General features: G+C 38.7%; 1 protein-coding gene across 1 annotated transcript in view; it reads left to right on the plus strand.

The window, feature by feature from the left end:
- Positions 1-18682, plus strand: part of MRC1 (mannose receptor C-type 1) — a 79447-nt gene that overhangs the window by 17172 nt on the left and 43593 nt on the right. The window contains exons 4-9 of the mRNA XM_037150736.2: positions 1051-1215; positions 5845-5958; positions 8636-8782; positions 12848-13030; positions 16078-16235; positions 17172-17282. Coding sequence (XP_037006631.2) covers positions 1051-1215; positions 5845-5958; positions 8636-8782; positions 12848-13030; positions 16078-16235; positions 17172-17282 — 878 coding nt within the window. The remainder of the gene's footprint in view (positions 1-1050; positions 1216-5844; positions 5959-8635; positions 8783-12847; positions 13031-16077; positions 16236-17171; positions 17283-18682) is intronic.

Genomic DNA, 18682 nt, shown 5'->3' on the forward strand with positions numbered 1-18682 from the left:
TAGTTTGTGGTGTACGTGTGATAAAGGTCACTTCCTTGTCAGATTTAAAAAAGTCACAGCAGCATAGGCTATATGCTTTTAGAAAATGACCTAATTTCTTACCAAATGGAATACTTCTCAGAAAATGGAAGCAATTATATAATCCTTTCTCTCTTCCTTGCAAATACATGGAAAGATTATTATTCATATGAGTTATAAGTAGAATTTTATATTGTTAAAAAGACAAAAGAGAAATTCTCATGACATGAAGCTCACAATAATATTTTATTTGTTGATTGATTCTCCAAAGATAAGTCAAGTGCTATAACTAAAATTTATCTACCTATATTATTGGCCTTTCATAGAGTAGAATCAAGCCTATATTGGGAATCATAAAATAACATAAGGAAGCTAAAATATTTGATTTCTGTTCTGAAGGAAGGAAAACAAACAATCAGCATCTACTATGCCAGGAGATACCTACATTGAGTGTATTCTAGAGATGAGAAAGTGAGACTCCAAAAGCTAACAAATTAACTTAGCGCAAACCACTTGTGAGTGACAGGGCCAAGTGCAAGTCCAGATCAGTCCATCTGTGGAGTCTGTGACCTTCGCTCTAGCACCTGTGGCTGTGGTCTAAAACGACCAAATAGAATTTGCAGGCCAAAGTTACTTGCTATGAGAAAACATACACTTATTCTGTCTTCTCCCTTTACTTTTTTCTCGATTAAGGAAATTGGATAGGTATCTCTATTCTTCGTTCCTGTAATAGCCTCATTTCCCAACTCACCTGACCCCAAACGTGCCAATGGAAAAATAAGGAGATGGTGCCTCCTTTCTTTCTTTAGGCGTGTGGGAGGGATTGGATGTGGGTGAGCCTCTGAAGGCTTCCCCTTTTCACTTCAGAAGTGAAGAAAATCTCATAGGCACTTTAAAAATAAGTTAAAGGAGAAAAAAGGAATAGAAATATAAGGGCTGAGGCAATAATGTTTCTAGGATTGTTTGAAGAACATTGTTCTCTGAAAGTCTTTTCTAAACATAACAGCCAATTCCATTTGACTTCTTTTACAGTTGAGGGCAGTGAAAGCTTATGGAAAAAAGATCCCCTGACTGGCATTTCCTACCAGATAAACTCCAAATCTGCTTTAACTTGGCACCAGGCAAGGAAGAGCTGCCAACAGCAGAGTGCCGAACTCCTGAGCATCACAGAAATACATGAGCAAACATACCTGACAGGTAATGACATGAGAAGAAAGAATTGTAAGATCATGATTATTTTCTTTCTGTGCAGCTTAGCTTAAAAGCGGACAGCACAATTGCCTGTAGACATCATGTTAGGAGTCGGTCCCTCAGCAGATGTTATAACAAATTTGTATCTTGGAAAGAAACTGGGGTGGCAAATAGTTTTGGTCTCAAGAGCCAACTTTGTTCTAGCAGTTGTAACAGTTTCTAGGACCTGTGCCGATAAAGATTCATGGTGTTAATCTGAGCTCAGAGTAGAAGATGCCACAATTAATTAGTGATGAAATTCTTGGACATAAAACAGGTGTGCCATGCTGGTCAAATATTGAAGGTCTAACCCGAAGCCAAAGATCTTCTCTTTACATCACAACGTTCATGAAGATAAAATGAGATGCTGCCACCACAAGCAGGGACAAGTCAAGAGCTTCTCTGGCCCTGGCAGGTGTGGCTCACTTGATTGGAGTGTTGTCTGGTAACCAAAAGGACTGCCGGTGAGGGCGAGTTTGGTGCATGGTCCTCACGCATATCATTCCCAGTCCAGGTGCAAGCAATTGATATGGGACGCAAGCAATTGATGTTTCTCTTCCTTCCTTTGGTTCTAAAAACAATGAAATAAAATATCCTCGGGTAAGGATTTTTTTTAAGGGCTGCTCTGAAACGCAGTTCTTTTTGTTTCCTGTCTCTAGAACTCATACACTCTCTAAAGGTTTGCAGGTCTTATTGACACTCTTCCTACAGCATTGTGTTTATTTCTAAAGCTTCCGTGCTTAGAGGACTGTGAAGATTAAAAGAGCTAATGTTTGCTTGAAATGAAAGTATTTGTTTTAGCTTCCACAGTCCACACCTGGGGAACAGAGAGATTAGCACCAGAAAATGAGTGTGGGAGCAAAAGCATTCCCAATTCCTTGCCCCGGAGCACCCTCCTGCCCTCCACTTCACCCTGACACTGCTACTAGATTAATAGATCTCCTGTACTGTGACTGCCATGTTTGAAAACCCTTCGTGGCTGCTCCTGTCCTATCAAATATTTCACAAAACACCTTTGCCTGACATTCAATAACTCATCTGTCCACAGACAAAAGTTTTGAGTTCCTCACCCATGTATCATACTTTCTTGCCTTCACATCTTTTCCCAAGCCCCTTCTTGTACCTAGAATTTCACAAATTTTATACCATTGAAATGCAGTTATCCTTCATTTCCATCTGTTTCCCTTATTTGTTTACTGCTTTAGTGATAATTATTTACATATATGTCCCACTTCCCCTACAAGGGTATAAATATATTCATTTGTTATTTTTATTCATTCATTCATTTAACAAGATTGCTGACATCTGTGTGCAAGACATTTTGCTAGGTCCTAGTGACACAGTAGTGACCAAAGTCAGACATGTCCTGTCCACATGGAGCTTGAAGTTCAAGGGGGGAAACACATACAAACAAGAAACCAAACTGACAAATAAACACATATTATAGTAAGTGCCATGAAGAACACAAACTGAAGGCCATGTGGGGAACAGATTATGCAGGCAAATAGATAAAAATGAGGAATTCCTTGTGAATATTTTTGTTCCTGCCCCCGAAGAGCGTCACACAGAATCTTCCATTGGGGGGGGGGAGTCTTCAGTGAATCTTGCTGACAAATGATGATGGAGTACAATCAAAATAATTATTTAGCAGCCCAGACTTCTGTTTGGATAAGTGGTTAGCTTACAACAAGAGGACAGAAAGAGTGGTAGTTCTCAAATGTGAAGTAGCTTTTTAATCACCAGAGAACTTTGTTAGAGTGAAGATGCCCGGAAGCAAATCCTAGAGATGCTAGATTGTTAGGTGTGACATGTGGCCCAGGAATTTGCATATGATCCACCTCCCAGGTGATTCTAGGGCAAGTGGTTGGGGGACCAAACTTGGCAAAACACTACCTTACCACCTGCTTTATCAGCAATGCCTACAAATTCCACCTGACAAAACACCTGCAGCAGAGTGAAAGCATGAAGAGCATGGGTCGGAACCAGGTAGCCTGGGCTGCAGCACTGTGAATCTGGGGGACCTTGGTAGGGGTCACCTGAGAATATGCCTCAGTGACTCCATTTGTTAAAGAGTACAGTGTGTGTCAACCAATACAAGCATGTCCCCAGCCTTACTTCATTTTCTAGGTTTTCACTTTGTCCAACTCTCTTCAGATGATACTTACATCTACTGGCACACATTTCTCCCATGAGTTATTAGTTTTCAGTTGAACTTGAAGCTGTTTATTGCAATGTACTTTTGGTAGAAAAAGTGTGACATACATTTATTTAGCACAACTTTGTGAAATACATAACTGGGTAAGAAGTATTTTTCTATGCCTAGTCCATTTTTCAGGACTGAATTGTGAACTGCTCCACTGTAATGAAATAGTTCTTGCAATAGTTGAGCACCAAGCTTAACATTTATTTGTTGTCTCCTTTCAGTGTAGGCAGCAACTCGCCATTTTCGTGTGGTGGTTATTGAGGAGATTGAGCATAGAAAAGCAACCTGGCCTCATCATGTGTATTCATAAACTTGAAGATGAGATTATGCCTCAGTATGCTCAATAATTCTCTTTTGGGTGGGTTTTGGAGGTCTTTCTAATATTGGGACAAAGTATCAGAGTGGTTAATATTTATAACCATGTATAAAAATAAGGAGGAGAGGAGACAAAACTAAATTCATGTAGATGAACAAGGAAGAGAAAAGATGATTGAAGACAGCCCTGGTATTACTGTGCACACTCGCATGAGAGAAGAATCTATCAGAGGTAACAGGGTTTCAAATGGCTTTTTTTTTAAGGGAATTTGTTTTTGAGTTGTGTTATATTGACTCAGGGGTTTTACTTGTTTTCTGGCTTTCTGGAAGCCCCAGGACAGTACTCAAGTTACTTTTTAACTCTTCCCCAGTTGCACAGAGGGAAGCAGTGACTGGGGCAGGACCCCGGCTCTGAGCTCCAGCCTCATTTCCTGGCTCCGAGCTCCCTATCAGGCTCCAGTGGCAGGAAATGCTTCCCTAATCACCGAGGGCTATTGTGTCCTTCGGGGGGGCAAACAATCCCCAAGTGACTCAGAGGCTGAGTTCACCTCAGATTCTTATTTAAATCTTATCCAAGCCTACAGAATTTTAGTCAGCATATTTTGAATATTTCCGCTTTTCTGCAAGTCAACAATGTCATGTATTGGGGGAGAAGGTCTGATGAGGAATTTAAAAAGTAAAGCAGAATTTTGCTTTCTTGGAGGGAAGATATTCATGATATTTGGGATTTCTTGGGGTATATCAAGGAAAAATCTAGAAAGTCATGGTGTGAATGGGGATTATGGTCTACTCCATGTTGGGAAACATAACACTAAAATGAAAAAAAAAAGCACCCCTAGTAGTTACTCACGCTTTTAAGGTAAACTTTTTATATGAGGATTATGGAGTAAATATCATGTTTTAAAAATGTGTAAGCTTGGTTTATGACTCTGAGATCAAATTACCTGTCATTTATTGAACAGCTGCCTGTGTGAGATCTTGGCCCACACACATCTCCTAAATAAATATTATTGTCCTCACTTTATAGATGAGATAACAGATTAGGATAAGAAATTAGAAACTTGCCTAATGCATGTTCAGAAAATAGCTGAATTCAGTGCTGTCTTCTCACTCACTTTGCCTGGGTCTCACAAGCAACAAGTACGCAAGGACCTGGGGGTTCCCAAAGCACGAAGTGGAATCCTTAATGAAGCCAGCCCACAGCTCCTTGCTCCAGGGAACTCACTCCGAACTGGCCATCTGCTTTCACAGGATCTGCAGGGCGGATCTGCAGGGCTGGCTGCCTCTGCCCAAGCAGCCCATTCCTCTGCCACCCATTGCCATTTGCCATTTCTCACCCTTACTTCTGTTTCTAACTTCAAAATTGCTGGCACACTGTACTTAATTCTCAATTCCTGAATCAGATTTGTAACTACATATGTGCAGAACTGAAATAGGATATAGGAAGTGAAATTTGGCTTGCTGCTCTGATTGTTTTGTCCCTTTCCTTTGGTGCTGGCTGGAAAACAAATTGAACCTCAACAGAACAAAAATTACCAGAGTAATATTGGACATTAATGCATTCTTTGTTATAATGAAGTTCAAAAGTAGATATATAACCATTTCAAATAATACATGCAGAAAAATTAAGAGGTAAAATTTTAGGGGTGCGGAATCAGTGCTTCTATAGTAATGTTACAGAAAAATATTATAGTAAAAACACTTGATCTCATAGAATTATAAAAGCACGTCAGAGAAAAAAATTGTGGCTGATGCTTTGCTTTAAGTAATACATTTGACACAAAGTCTGAATTTCGTTTCTGAATCCCAATCTTTGCCAACCTGACTTCCACATGGAATAATAATAATAATAATAATAATAATAATGGCAGTAGCTTACATTTATTGTGCACATACTATGTGTCAGGTCCTATTGTAATAATTAATTTAATTCTTCAAAACAAGCCTAGGAGTACCTAAAGCAGATGAGGAGTGTGAAAGGATAGCTATTTCTCTTTAAAGAGCACTTAATTCTGGATTTAATTTCACTTTCTTTTCTGAGTGTGACTTTTGTTTCTGTTTTTGCTTTCACCGTGCAGGATTAACCAGTGCCTTGACCTCAGGACTCTGGATCGGACTGAACAGCCTGAGCGTGAACAGCGGGTGGCAGTGGAGCGAGGGCAGTCCCTTCCGGTACCTGAACTGGCTCCCAGGTAGGGCAGAGCTTGTCTGGGGCCGAGTTCCTCTGAATTTAATTTTTCTCTATACCACGGGGACCTTCCTCAACTCACATGTGGACCTCGAAGAGGAGCGTCGGGACACTGTCAAATGCAGTCCGCTTCTTAGCTTGATTTGGAATCTGCCAACCAGATTTGAATAAACTAAAACCATAAGGTTATACCAGCTTCCTGGGCTGAGGGCTTGTCAGGCAGGATTATCACACAAATCCATACAGGTCTCTGTTACAGCATATATTTTTAGAATGCCCTTGATTTGCTAGGTAGAAAACAATTGGGAATAACCAAGCGTTTCACAGCTTTGTTATTTTCTGGAGGACAGAATTACCTCTACATCATCATAACATTCTGGTAACAGAACAAAACAGGAGACTAAATAATTATTCCACATATACAGCAATTATTCAGAGAAAATGAAAAGGCCAATGATGACAAAAAAATTTCATCTTATTCACCATTACCAATCAGTGTTAGTAACTGCTTTGAGGCACTCAACTGAGTAAGGCTCTGAAACGCCCTCCCCACCCCCATACCAGCTTTGGTTTATTAAGAAAGAGTGGGAAGACATTGAATGATGTCTGCCATGTCCATGGGAAAGGAAGAACCTGTAAGTCACATCCTCATGTACCAGTTCTGCTATGGAAAACACCGACGTGCTGTTTTTCCCTATGATTCTATTTGTTTTTTCAAGCATGGAATGGTTTTTGCATTTGGTTTGTATAACCAAGCTCTCCATTTTTTATATTAGTAACATATGCTATTAAAAAAGGAAAAACCTCGGTAAGGTAATATTCAGAATAGATGCTGAGATATGAGGGGGTTTCTGGAGGCTGTATTTTGGTTTACACAGATGAGATTTCACTGCAGCCTCACCTTCAGTGCGTGGTGCCTGCCGCGTGGCCACTGGAGTCTTACCACTGCGTCCGCTCTGTTTTTCTCCTGCACACGGGCTGTAAACTTTGCTGCGAAAGAATCCAAGACGTGCTTTCTTATGGGTGGATCTGGTTATCTGCCTACTCACTAAGCCAAATTAAAGCGGACAATACCCGCTGGGGTCGATGAGATCACTAGACAACAATAATCATTTATGAGGGGATGAGTTTGTTCTTTTTCGTTGCTTAATTATTGTACAGTATTAAGCAAGGCAGGTCACTTTATTTACCACTCTTTTGGGGAGTGATGACTGTAATATTTAACCACTTGCATTCTAAGAGCTCAATGAGAAAATTTGGAAGTTAACTTCAATGAAGGTGATACATGGAATTGGGATAGTAATAAGAAAGAAAAAGAAATGACCTTCTTCAATAAATCTAATTCCTGAGAAGTAACTACAATTTGAATCACCTTATGAAACAAGAGAGTTTTTTCAAACTAAAATTAGAAACCTGAGGGATATTAGCATTTCCTATTGTATAAATGTTCAATCAAGCATTCAATTGAGTACTTATTACCACATTTATTTAAATATATTCACGTTTGAAGTGAGGTATTTGACACAAATGATTTGGGAGTGTGAATCAAATATATGTATGACTCTGGTAACCAGTTAAAGACAACTAGTTGATATGTTAAAGTTGGCAGTCATATTGTATCGATAAATGTATATAACATCATTAATTAGTTAATATAATAACCAATAGCTATAAAATTTATTATTGTTTCTTGGAAGTTTCTTTTTAGTATTGACACTGACACCTTATCTGTCAGTTCAGTTACATCGTGAGTTTGGCCACAATATCAACACATTTTAAAAACATACGCATCTTTACACTAACAGTTTTTTCTTTGTGTACTATTCAAGCAACTTTCAAAAACATTTGACACAGGCTTTCTGGAGCAGGTAACCTGCCTGCCATCGTACAGGAAGGGAGAGTGAGGTCCAGGTCCGGGCTATAGACATGTCCAGAGTCACGAAGCAGTCATTAACAAATGTGGCCCACTCTTTCTGTCTTCAGGTGTGAAATGGAACTAGCATATATCCAATGTGTTAGCAAAAGTGACTTTATCTGTTTTTTTAAATATTTCCCATAAAAATGGCGTGAGTGGTTAGCTGTTAAAAACATCTGTTGTAGGCTGAGTTGAAAACCTTGAGTCGGAGTTCCAGGTGCACTCAATCAGTAGTCCCTCCCCACGTTGCTGCTTCCAGTGTCCCTTCCCTGTTCTCCTGCCATGGTCTTTCTTTCTGTCTCTTTCTAATTGGAGAACGTATTCCCATCCACACCCCCACCCCCGTCTGGTCCTCGCAGTTAGCTTGGCTTAGTTTTCTTGGTAGGTATTAACGATATTTAATAGGGCTGGTTTTGGACATCACGTGTTGTTTGGTTAGGTGCCTCTCTGTTATACATAACCACCCAGTGTGGTGATTATGTTCAGGTTTTAAGGTCTAGCTTTATCATTTGATGTGAGAAAAAAGTTATTTCAAAGAAGTAGACCTGTATAATCAATATTGTAGGCATTGGAATAATCCAACAATAATAAAACAGTCACCCAATGTGGCTTTTGCTCTGTAATCAGTAAATATTTATTTGTGAATGTGTCAGAAAAGACAGAATGGGGACTCATTAAACCCAAAGAATGAAAATGTGAGCCTGAGGGGGATAGCTATTCGTAACACCTGTAATAGTTCCGCTTAATTTTTTTCTTTCCCCCAAAGGAAGTCCATCAGCAGAACCTGGGACAAGCTGTGTGTCACTAAATCCTGGGAAGAATGCTAAGTGGGAAAATCTGAAATGTGCTCAGAAACTAGGCTACATTTGTAAAAAGGGCAACACAACTTTGAATAACTTTGTTATTCCCTCAGGTAAGTGGTCTATTTGATCTGAAGTGTATAACATATAATAATTTAAAGATAAAGTTATAGCCCAGTCATAACTGTATGAAATGGCAGGCTTGGTACATAATTTATGGAGTAAGCTTAATGATATTCCTACAAAATTTCTTTTTGTTGGTTACTGCTCCTTGTCACTACCATTTCTTGAGTGTGGCGTGGTGTTCACACATGCGCAAAGCCTTTCACAGGACATCAGTGACATCATTTTATGCCCACAGCAGCCCTAGGAAGTAGGTACTATTATTCTCACATTCTAGATGAAGAAAAGAATATTCAAAGGCTACGTAATACCTGCATATGGGACAAACTGGCAGTCCAAGCTAAGAAAGACATATTTGAAAGAGAGTGTTTTTATGTCCTCACTATTTAGGGTCTGTCTGGGCTCTAATGCTATTCAAATGAAGTCTTCACAGAAATGGAATAAAATGTCCCAACAGTAGTAACTGAAATTTATATGTAAGCTAGACCCAAGAAAAGTATTCAATTATGCTCTCTATGATAATTTTACAGAAGAATTAATCTTAGTAAAGGCAAGACTGCATTCTTTCTACAAATGGGCAAAAAGCAAACAAACCACATTTATTTTCACTATCAGATATTTTTAGAGACACACTACTTCAAAGAAATTGATGGCCCTGACTAGTGTGGCCCAGTACATTGGGTGTCATCCTGCAAACCTAAAGGTCGCAGGTTTGATTCCCAGTCAGGGTACATGCCTGGGTTGCAGGCTGGGTGCCTGTTTGGGGGCTCACAGGAGAGAACCGGTTTGTCTTGCACATTGATGTTTCTCTTCCTCTCTTTCTCCCTGCCATCCCCTCTCTCTAAAAATAAATAAATAAAATCATAAAAAAAGAAACTTATGCACACACACACATATATATATATATATATATGGGTGTATATGTCTCAGGAAATTTGACAATGTGTCATCCTTAACTTTTTTCTCCCTGAATTTTAAAAGCAATTTTATTTATTTTAAAATATGACCGACATGGTCAGAAAGTCAGAAAGTACAAGTGATAAATAATAATATTTCCTTTCAACCTCCTCGCACTCCCAGATCTCCTCCCTGAATAACTGTTTCTGGATGTATATCCTTACCTATTTATTCTGTGAATATACAAACAAATATATTTACAATTATTTTTATCTGCTTCATACAAATAGAAGTATACTACATATATATTCTTGACTTTTTCACTTAACAATAATTTTGGACATCACTCTGTATAGCACATAAATAACTTCTGTGTAAGTTTTTATGACTGCAAAACAGCCATCACAGAGAGAGACCATAATATGTATTTTTGAAAAGTCCCCTATTAATGGACCTTTAGTTGACCTCCAATTTTTATTATTACAAACAATCCTATAGTGAATAACTTTATGCACATGTCATTTCATGCATGTGAAAATTCCTAGAAGTGAAGTTGCTGGATCAAAGAGTAGCTGTATTTGCAACTTTAGTGGATGGAGATATGGCCAAAGTCTCCAGCAAATGCAGAGGGGGTCCTGGTTATTGGGTTCAATCATACTTTACAGGCTCACCATGATGCTTATGGCTGCCTCAGGGAGACCTCAATCATTCTCGTATTTTATCTCCTTTATTGTTCCCATGGGAGAAATAGTATTATTCTTCGAATTGCCTCTTCGGAAAAGAGGAGAATAGTTGTTTTATAGTTTTCCTGGCATAGGAAGCAGAATTCTGTCACTTGGTCTTGTTACTTAGTTTCTCAGTTTTAGGTTCCTTATCTATGAAATGGGAATATTGATGCCCATTGTGGACCTTTGTTCATATTCCCAAGCACTTAATTGAATTATTCTTATTTCTCTGCTATTCCTCATCTTTTGTCACTTGCTAACCTTTCATTCCCTTTGGTTTTTGAACTTCTCTATACACTTCCTGGATTAGTCATTCTATCTCATCTATAAAGTCAAATAAATCAGATCTTGGAAAAGCATATCAGAGGTCAAATTACTCAGCACACATGAGTAGTGACCCCTTGGGTAAGAATTCCACCATGGACCCTGTTGGTCTTTGCAGCATTTCCCTCTTTGGCCATAACTCCCGGGTCCCTACAGCTGCGACGTCCAGTTTAATAGCCTCTTAACTGCATGGCCACTGAGCACATGAATGTGGCTAGTTCCATGAAAGTGTAAAATACGTACCAGACTTCTGAGACTCTGCATGCAAAAAAAAAGTAAAAAACCTCATTATTTATTTTTTTTATCAATCACATGCTAAAATGAATATTTTAGATAAATTGGGTTGAATAAAATAGATTACTAAAATGTATCTGCTTCTTTTTAGTTTTGTTTAACCCACAACTAGGGATTTATAATTGTGTATGTGGTCACATGGTGTACCGACTGGCAGGTCTGCTCTGGAGGGACAGACCATCCTTGGTGTCGCCCCCTGGCACTCTCCTTCGTGGCTTCTTTTCATGTTTTCGAGTATTTCAAAAGTTCACCCGCTCAGGTTTAGAAGTCCTGAGCATCCGCTGACATTATTTTCAGCTCCTTAGGAAACAAAACTACAATGTCCCACCAGAGGGCTCCAGAGTTATACTAACATTTTTTTGGTAACAACTGGACATGTGCAAATGTAAATTGCATTGAGGGAATTATGAAAATATTGTACTTTTCTATTACAATAGTGCAGTGTTTGGTCATTAGGACTACCTATTTACTGGAATGACTACTGTGCGCAGAATCCTGGGCTTAATTAAATAGCATGCTGCAGGCCATCAGAACCTTTAGGAGAAAATGAGACTAATATCTTAAACACGTATCAGTGGTGCCCTGTATAGAACTTTTACTAAGGCAGCACACTTACAAACACTTAATATCAAATTTAAATAGATAAACCAGCATTCATTTGGTGACATAATCCCTCTTTAAGCAAAGTATGATGCTAAGTTGCTATTTGAAATAGTATCAGTAAAATAATAATTATAAATTGCTGTATAATTTCAGTTCCTTTCTCAACCAACATTCACTGCACTCATACCATGTGCTAGGCCCTGTGCCAGTTCTGGGCATAGGGGGATGAATACAGTGAGTCTCTGCCTTCCAAGGTCATTACCTTCCCCAGCTCATTACCGTTATATTGTTGTAATGTATAATGAAGATTATGAAATTGGATGATAACTATTAGTAGCAATAATTAGAATATTTATTGGCCACTATTCCTAATTTGATTAAGTGGTCAATATGTGGCATTAGTAATTTATAGTCATGTTATCTCAAATGTTTCCTGGTTTAGAGCCTAGTGAGAACAGGTAGTTTAATATTAGTATTTGTATTACTGTTACTAGAAATGACTGGCATATCTGGATACTTTGGTTCATGTGCTGTGACTTGCCCAGTATGAATTGTGGCAATTTCAGGTTTTGCCTGAAAGACCTCTGAACCTCATCCCTGTGATAACATGACTTCACATGTCATGTCACCTTTTGGCAGTAAGTCACTGGGAGTGGCTTGGTTTGGAGGCTCAGGTGTCTCTCTCATTCTCCTAAGGTTTCGGGAGCCCCTCTGCCCTGACCCATCCCATTCCCTGCTGCAACACTCGTTTCTCATGCCTGCCCAGTAATCTTGCCCCTCCTCTGAGAAATGACTGGCTCCCTGACATCCACAGAAGGGAGATAAATTAAAATCTTTTAAGCAATGTATTGTATGTCAAACCTTTCATGTCTCCAGCCTTTACATAACATGTTTAGTACATGTTTGCTGGTGACAAAACACAGATAAAATCAGACAGTCTACTGTATCTTCATGTCGCCTGTTCTAAGTACAGTTTTTTGAAGAGATTTCTCATTTAGCTGTATTTTAAAATGAAAGATGCATTCACATACTTTCTAGTCTAAAAGCAAACACAATGTAGTGTTTTGCAAGTGCCAAGAAGTAGAAAATAATCTTACTTTTATTTGCCCATAACGATGAACTCTTTCCATATAGAGTGGTAGAAAATGAGGTTACAATTAAAAACCCAAAAACCTCCCTTTTAGATGATTTCCAAACTCTTTTTGTTTGTAGAAAGTGATGTGCCTACTAACTGCCCACATCAGTGGTGGCCATACACAGGTAACTGTTACAAGATTCACAGAGAGAAGAAAATCCAAGCAGACGCCGTGATTGCATGCAGGAAGGAAGGTGGCAACCTCGCCAGTATCCACACCATCGAGGAGTTCGACTTCATTATCTCCCAGCTGGGTTATGGTAAGAGTGCATCAGTAACAGGCTTGACTGCATCTTCCCCACCTGCCGCTCATGTCCAGAAAGTTTAGTCATCAACATTAAATGTAATAAATTCAAATTAATAATCAATTATCAATTTAATAATAAATATGTATCATCCCTAAAATGTAAAAATAGTATAGTTTTTAAAGAAGTTTGATCACTAAGATAATTTATTTTTCTTTCACTATGTAATCCATTTGGGATACTTTTAAAAATGTTATTTTTGTATATATATAGTCTATTCAGAGCAGCTACCTTAAACTTGTCATCAGTATTTCACTTTATTTTGTGGTTATTTGTGTGTGTGTGTGTTTTTAAAGCTATATTTTATTTCACAAGAAGTATGAAGCATTTCATACTTGGAATTTTTATTCTTTATTAAGCTAACTAATGCTTCTAGAATGCTGAGTGATGAAAGAAATGGTATATTTTATTGGTATAGTTAGATGTTGGCCCAATCTTTTAAAGAAATTTATATGTCCATTTAGATACATCATTCAAAAAGTGTATACAAAACATAGTAACTTAAATGATGTACCATTTTCAAAAATTGAAAGAAGTTTGTAAAAGAAATGTGGGTAGAATGAGTTGGGAATGCTGATATGAAGAGGACGGTAAGGAAGAAGCTGATGATAATGAGCCCTGCTTGGTACTTGCTGATTAAATGATGATCCTTTTCTGCTTCCACTGATGAGACTTTTGATGAGCTGCAGTTGCTCACTCCCAGCAAACAAAACAAGAGGAAATAGACAGTGGAGATGGTGGGGGCTGCTTCCTGTCACTGACTGACAACTGATAGGTGTGGGGGGGAAGGGGACGGAAAAGCAATTGACAAAGAGAACAATGGAATGGTGTCAGAGAAAGAGTTAAAAGATCCCCAGACACCACTAACTCCTGGCCCCTGTGCCAGATGGAATCCTTCCTCCTCTGCTTTCCTCGTTGAGCTTAGTAGCGGTGACAGTAGACTGTGCAGCCTCTAAACAATTTCTGTGTTATTCTATATTTACCTGGATGGTAATAATGTAATCAAAACTGATGCATTTGAGTAGAGTAATATCATGACATATAAGTTATAAGACTTATCATAGGAAATAAAATTTGCAAATGACTCTGTGGAAAACAGTTTAGTTAAGAGGCTGCAGGGGTATATGGAGGGAAGATAAATGTCTTCTTTATTCTGCAAAAAGTAAAATAAAGATGCTACAGCAGTAATGTGCAAATTTTGCTGTATTTTACGCAATAGAATATGAAATTAGGAGAATGTTATGTTTATTGCTATAGTTATTTTGGGAAGTTAGGTGATAAAGTTTGCTTTTATTCAATTTGAGAATTTATAAATTTTCACCAAGGAAACCTGTCCTCCTTTACTATTGAAAAGGATTTCTTTAAAACAATGAAAGTAATATTAATAAAAGTATAGTTAAAAAATTGAAAGAATTGTTTCTAATCAAAAGCCTAGGAAACCTTTTGTAGCTAGTGGAAATATCTTTTATGTCAACCATGGAAAGGTAGTGGATGAATGGGGAACTGCACACATAAATCATGACCCCATCAATTAAGACAGCTTCTGTAACTGATTTATAAAACTCAGCCTAACAACTTGACACTTACTTCTTATATGTTTTTAGAGGATCAAGATTGTGTTTCGGAATTACCAAAGCTAGAGGAAAAGAACAGTTTAATATGAAAACTGTTTATAGAAAAGTCTTAATACTTTATTGTATGTGTGGGACTGGAGAGTTAGGTTTTCATTAGTCTTGAAACTACATCCTTAGGGGATGGGTACGTGAGGTCATCTTGAAGCCTCTATTGGTAGCACAAAAAGATTATGATCTGCTAAATTCGGTGACAGGAAGAGGGATCATCCTGGCGACTGTCAGTCACGTTTTGTGGCACTGGAAACATCTGCAGGGGTTGGCGCCGGGCCAGTCGGGGACTTCTCCAAAAGCAGAGCTGAGTGACAGCTTGAGGAGGAAGGGGCAGAACTGTTAGGGAAATGCCTGTGCAGTGGGGCAGTTTTCTCATTTTCTGCTCTACAGAATCGTCTTTAAAATCCTTTGGCAGGTAATTCTATTTTAAACATAAATCAAGCATTCATGATGGAATTCACAGTAGCACAATTAAATAGATATTAAACTGTGTATTCTTTCATTTTTTTAAATTTGGTGTTGTATGTTTTCAGTTATAAAATCCCAGGCCTTCAACATTGTCCCATTTTAGTTAGGATATGTAGAATTTCAGAAGTATAACTACTGATCAAATCAATAATGAAAGTTATAGAATTTTAAAACAAAACAACCACATTTTGATTCTAGACCTGATAGTTTTTGTTTTAACCTATATTTGCTATCTGGGTTCTCCCAGTGTTTCATGGTGAAAATGATTCCAGATTCATTTATATTTATAGACTAATACACAGGTGCCAAAGGTTGGACCACAGCCCAGCCTTTTGGTTTATGTATCTTTTCACTGTGTAGCTAGGTCATTTTTACTCGATGACAACACAATCAGTAAAATAAAAGTGTTTTTTACATTTATTATTTTGAAACATAAATAACACTTAAATAGTAGTCAAACGGATTTATATATAAGTGCTGTCTTTCCAGTGTGGTGAGTGCAGTTGGTATGGTAGGTTATTGACCATAACAGCAACAATAACAACAGCAACGACAACAACAAAAGCTTCACAAGATAGAGAGTAATGATAGACTCACCTCAATTTCATTTTTGCAGCTCTCAGGAGATATAATTTGTAGTAGTACAGCAAAAGAATACAGTCGTATTCACAGTGGAAAGAGTACATTGCACAATTAGAGTAAAATTGACAACATGAAGTGCAGCCGGCATCTCAGCCTATAGCATGTAGGCCAGGTTAACACTCAAGAGGATGGTCCTTTATGATAGTTGCAGTGTTGATTGACTAGAACTATTGTTGAGAGCAGAGGGTCTTCCTTTCTTGATAACTTCCTGATCTTTGGAATGGAAACTTTGTGTGTAAGTTACTCCTGTGTCTTTCTTTTTGGTAGAGCCAAATGATGAGCTATGGATTGGCTTAAATGACAAGAAGATTCAAATGTTCTTTGAATGGAATGATGAGACCCCAGTAACATTTACCAAATGGCTCCGTGGAGAACCGAGCCATGAAAACAACAGGCAGGACGACTGTGTTGTGATGAAAGGCAAGGTGAGGGGTCATGAATGACTGACATCTAGCACAAGCTGCAGGGAACTTTTCCCACTTGTTAACATGGTTGTTTAGATTGTTTCTAGTCTGGGTTAATTGACACAGATCAGGCTTGAACCAAAATTCAGATTCAATTTCTTGAATCTCAATTGTTTAGCAAAGTCAAATCTTCAAGAGGCCCAGAAAAGAAACCAAGGGAAACTTTTAGGTCATGGCTGAAATTAACCAATCCCTAATACTATCGTTCCTACGTGGGTCCTAAATGGTGCTGTATGTACACACCGCTTGACAAATCAATTCTGAGCATTGGTTCTACTCAGCTTGTTGCTCTGAGTAGACCTAGTCAGAGCTACTCTGGGTCCCAAAGCCTGGAATCTGTGTTTGGAGAGCTACATTCATGTGTAGTGTTTTTGTTTTTTTGTTTTTGTTTTTTGGTTACATGGTGTCAAATATGAAAAGATCCCTCTAAACCACAGGTGGCAAACCCAAGGCCCGCTGGCCGAATCCATCCGGCCCTCCACCTTGTTTTATCCTGCCCAGCACCTTGTTTCCACCCGGTGGCAGCACTGAGCTTCTTGCCCCTAGTTAAGGAGCAGTTACATTTCTACAGTCCTAAAGTTACATTCAGCCCTTTGTAGGCAACCGGGAGGCTGACGTGGCCCCCGGTGAAAATGAGTTTGACACCCGTGCTAGACGGTGGGTCAGACAGCTAAGATATAAAAGCACAGGGGCTCCACTCTCACTTTACATCTTTGTAGTCAGAGTCCAATTTGCTGTTTACTGGTAAAACATCAATTTGCCTTTCCTTTACACGGATAGCACTTTCCCTAACAACCTCAAACTGTTGTTTTCCTTTTATGGGGCACAATTATAAGAAAATAGCATCAAAGTCCAACTACTGGTAAGCACTAAGTTTTTCCCCTTTGCTTTCCACAGGACGGGTACTGGGCAGATGAGACCTGTGAGCGGCCTCTTGGCTACATCTGTAAGATGAAGTCCCAAGCCCAAGGGCCAGGAATAGTGGAAGTAGACGCAGGCTGCAAGAAAGTGAGTACAGATTGACACAGTGATTTCAGATCAGCAATATTACATGATACCCTTCATTTTATTTTTGTCTGAGAAAGTACTTTATTACTGTCACAGATTGACAAAATTTTCACAGTTTTGTGTCCTTGTTCACCCCAGTGCCTCTTCAGGTGTTCTCGACAATTATTGTGGGTTGTTTGTGGTCAGTAGCTCCTTTCAGAATGTCATGGGAATTGGAGGAAAGAAAACAGGGAATAAAATGACCCAATGAGTGGAGCCTGGAGAGGGTAGTGAAGGCAGGACATGGGACAAGGTGTCACTGAGGTATTGGTCTGTGACCCTGTGGGTTGTCAAGGACATTTCCAGTAGATCACCTTATGTCGCAGATGGAGAACAATCTTTAGTCATTCTTCCATTTACAATGTTTCTGATGAGCCTCCTTCTGGTGGGGATTCCTCGCAGTAGATCCCTGCAATGAGAGGCGGGGGATCTAAACTCTAGCTGGTCGTAGCCAGCACTGACTCCTGCAAACTGAATGAGGCTGTGCACTCCTACTGTGCATCCACCTCACCTGCACAACAGTTAGTAATACTTCCCCGTGGGTCTTATGCTTCTTTGAGATTAAAGTATGTGATCTCTGTAAAACAATTTCTAAAAGCGAAAAGACACTACAAAATCCTGTGTGTAGGGTTATCATTTTCCTGTTTAATTGCTGAGTCGTCCATCTTCCGCTTTTTTCCTTTCTCACTTCTCTTGGACAAAAATAAAGTAGAAATATATTTTCTTTCCAAGAGTGTCATGTCATAATCAAATCATGGCAAATACTAACGGGCTGAGAATCCATGAAAGATAATTAGGAACAGCACAAATAAACCATAAAGAAATCTGGGGCAGATACAGAAAAAGTACAAGCTGCTAGAGATATAAATGATCTTAGCGATGGTGAAAATTCCACTTTTAATTTTTGCGTTCTGGAAGTTTCAGTTTAGAGAAGTGATAACTCTCTTAGAGTCACACAGGGGCAAGACTAGATTCCTGTCTTCTGTCCCCAGGTCACCGCACTTTCACTACTGGTTTTGTTCCCACTACACTTGGATATTGTGTGCCTGAACATATGCATGTGCAGGAGACTGTATTGTATATTATTGTATTTTTCTGTAAGCAAGAAACACTTTTTAAATTTTACTACTTCCATACAACCAATCAAAGTTACACATCCAGTCTACTAATTGTTACATCTGTAATCTGATATAGTTCAATTTAATCATTAGGATGGTAATAGAAAAATAGGAAAATATTTTAATAAAAAGCAACTGTTGAGTGCAATTATAATGCTCTCATTGATTTAAAGGATAAATGTTATATTCTTAATTAAATTGAAGAGGCAGCTGAAGCTCAGAGTTATTAAATAATTTGACCAG

Source organism: Artibeus jamaicensis, unplaced genomic scaffold (genome assembly GCF_021234435.1).
Source record: "Artibeus jamaicensis isolate MK-2021 breed Jamaican fruit bat unplaced genomic scaffold, CSHL_Jam_final contig_867, whole genome shotgun sequence".
NCBI lineage: Eukaryota > Metazoa > Chordata > Mammalia > Chiroptera > Phyllostomidae > Artibeus > Artibeus jamaicensis.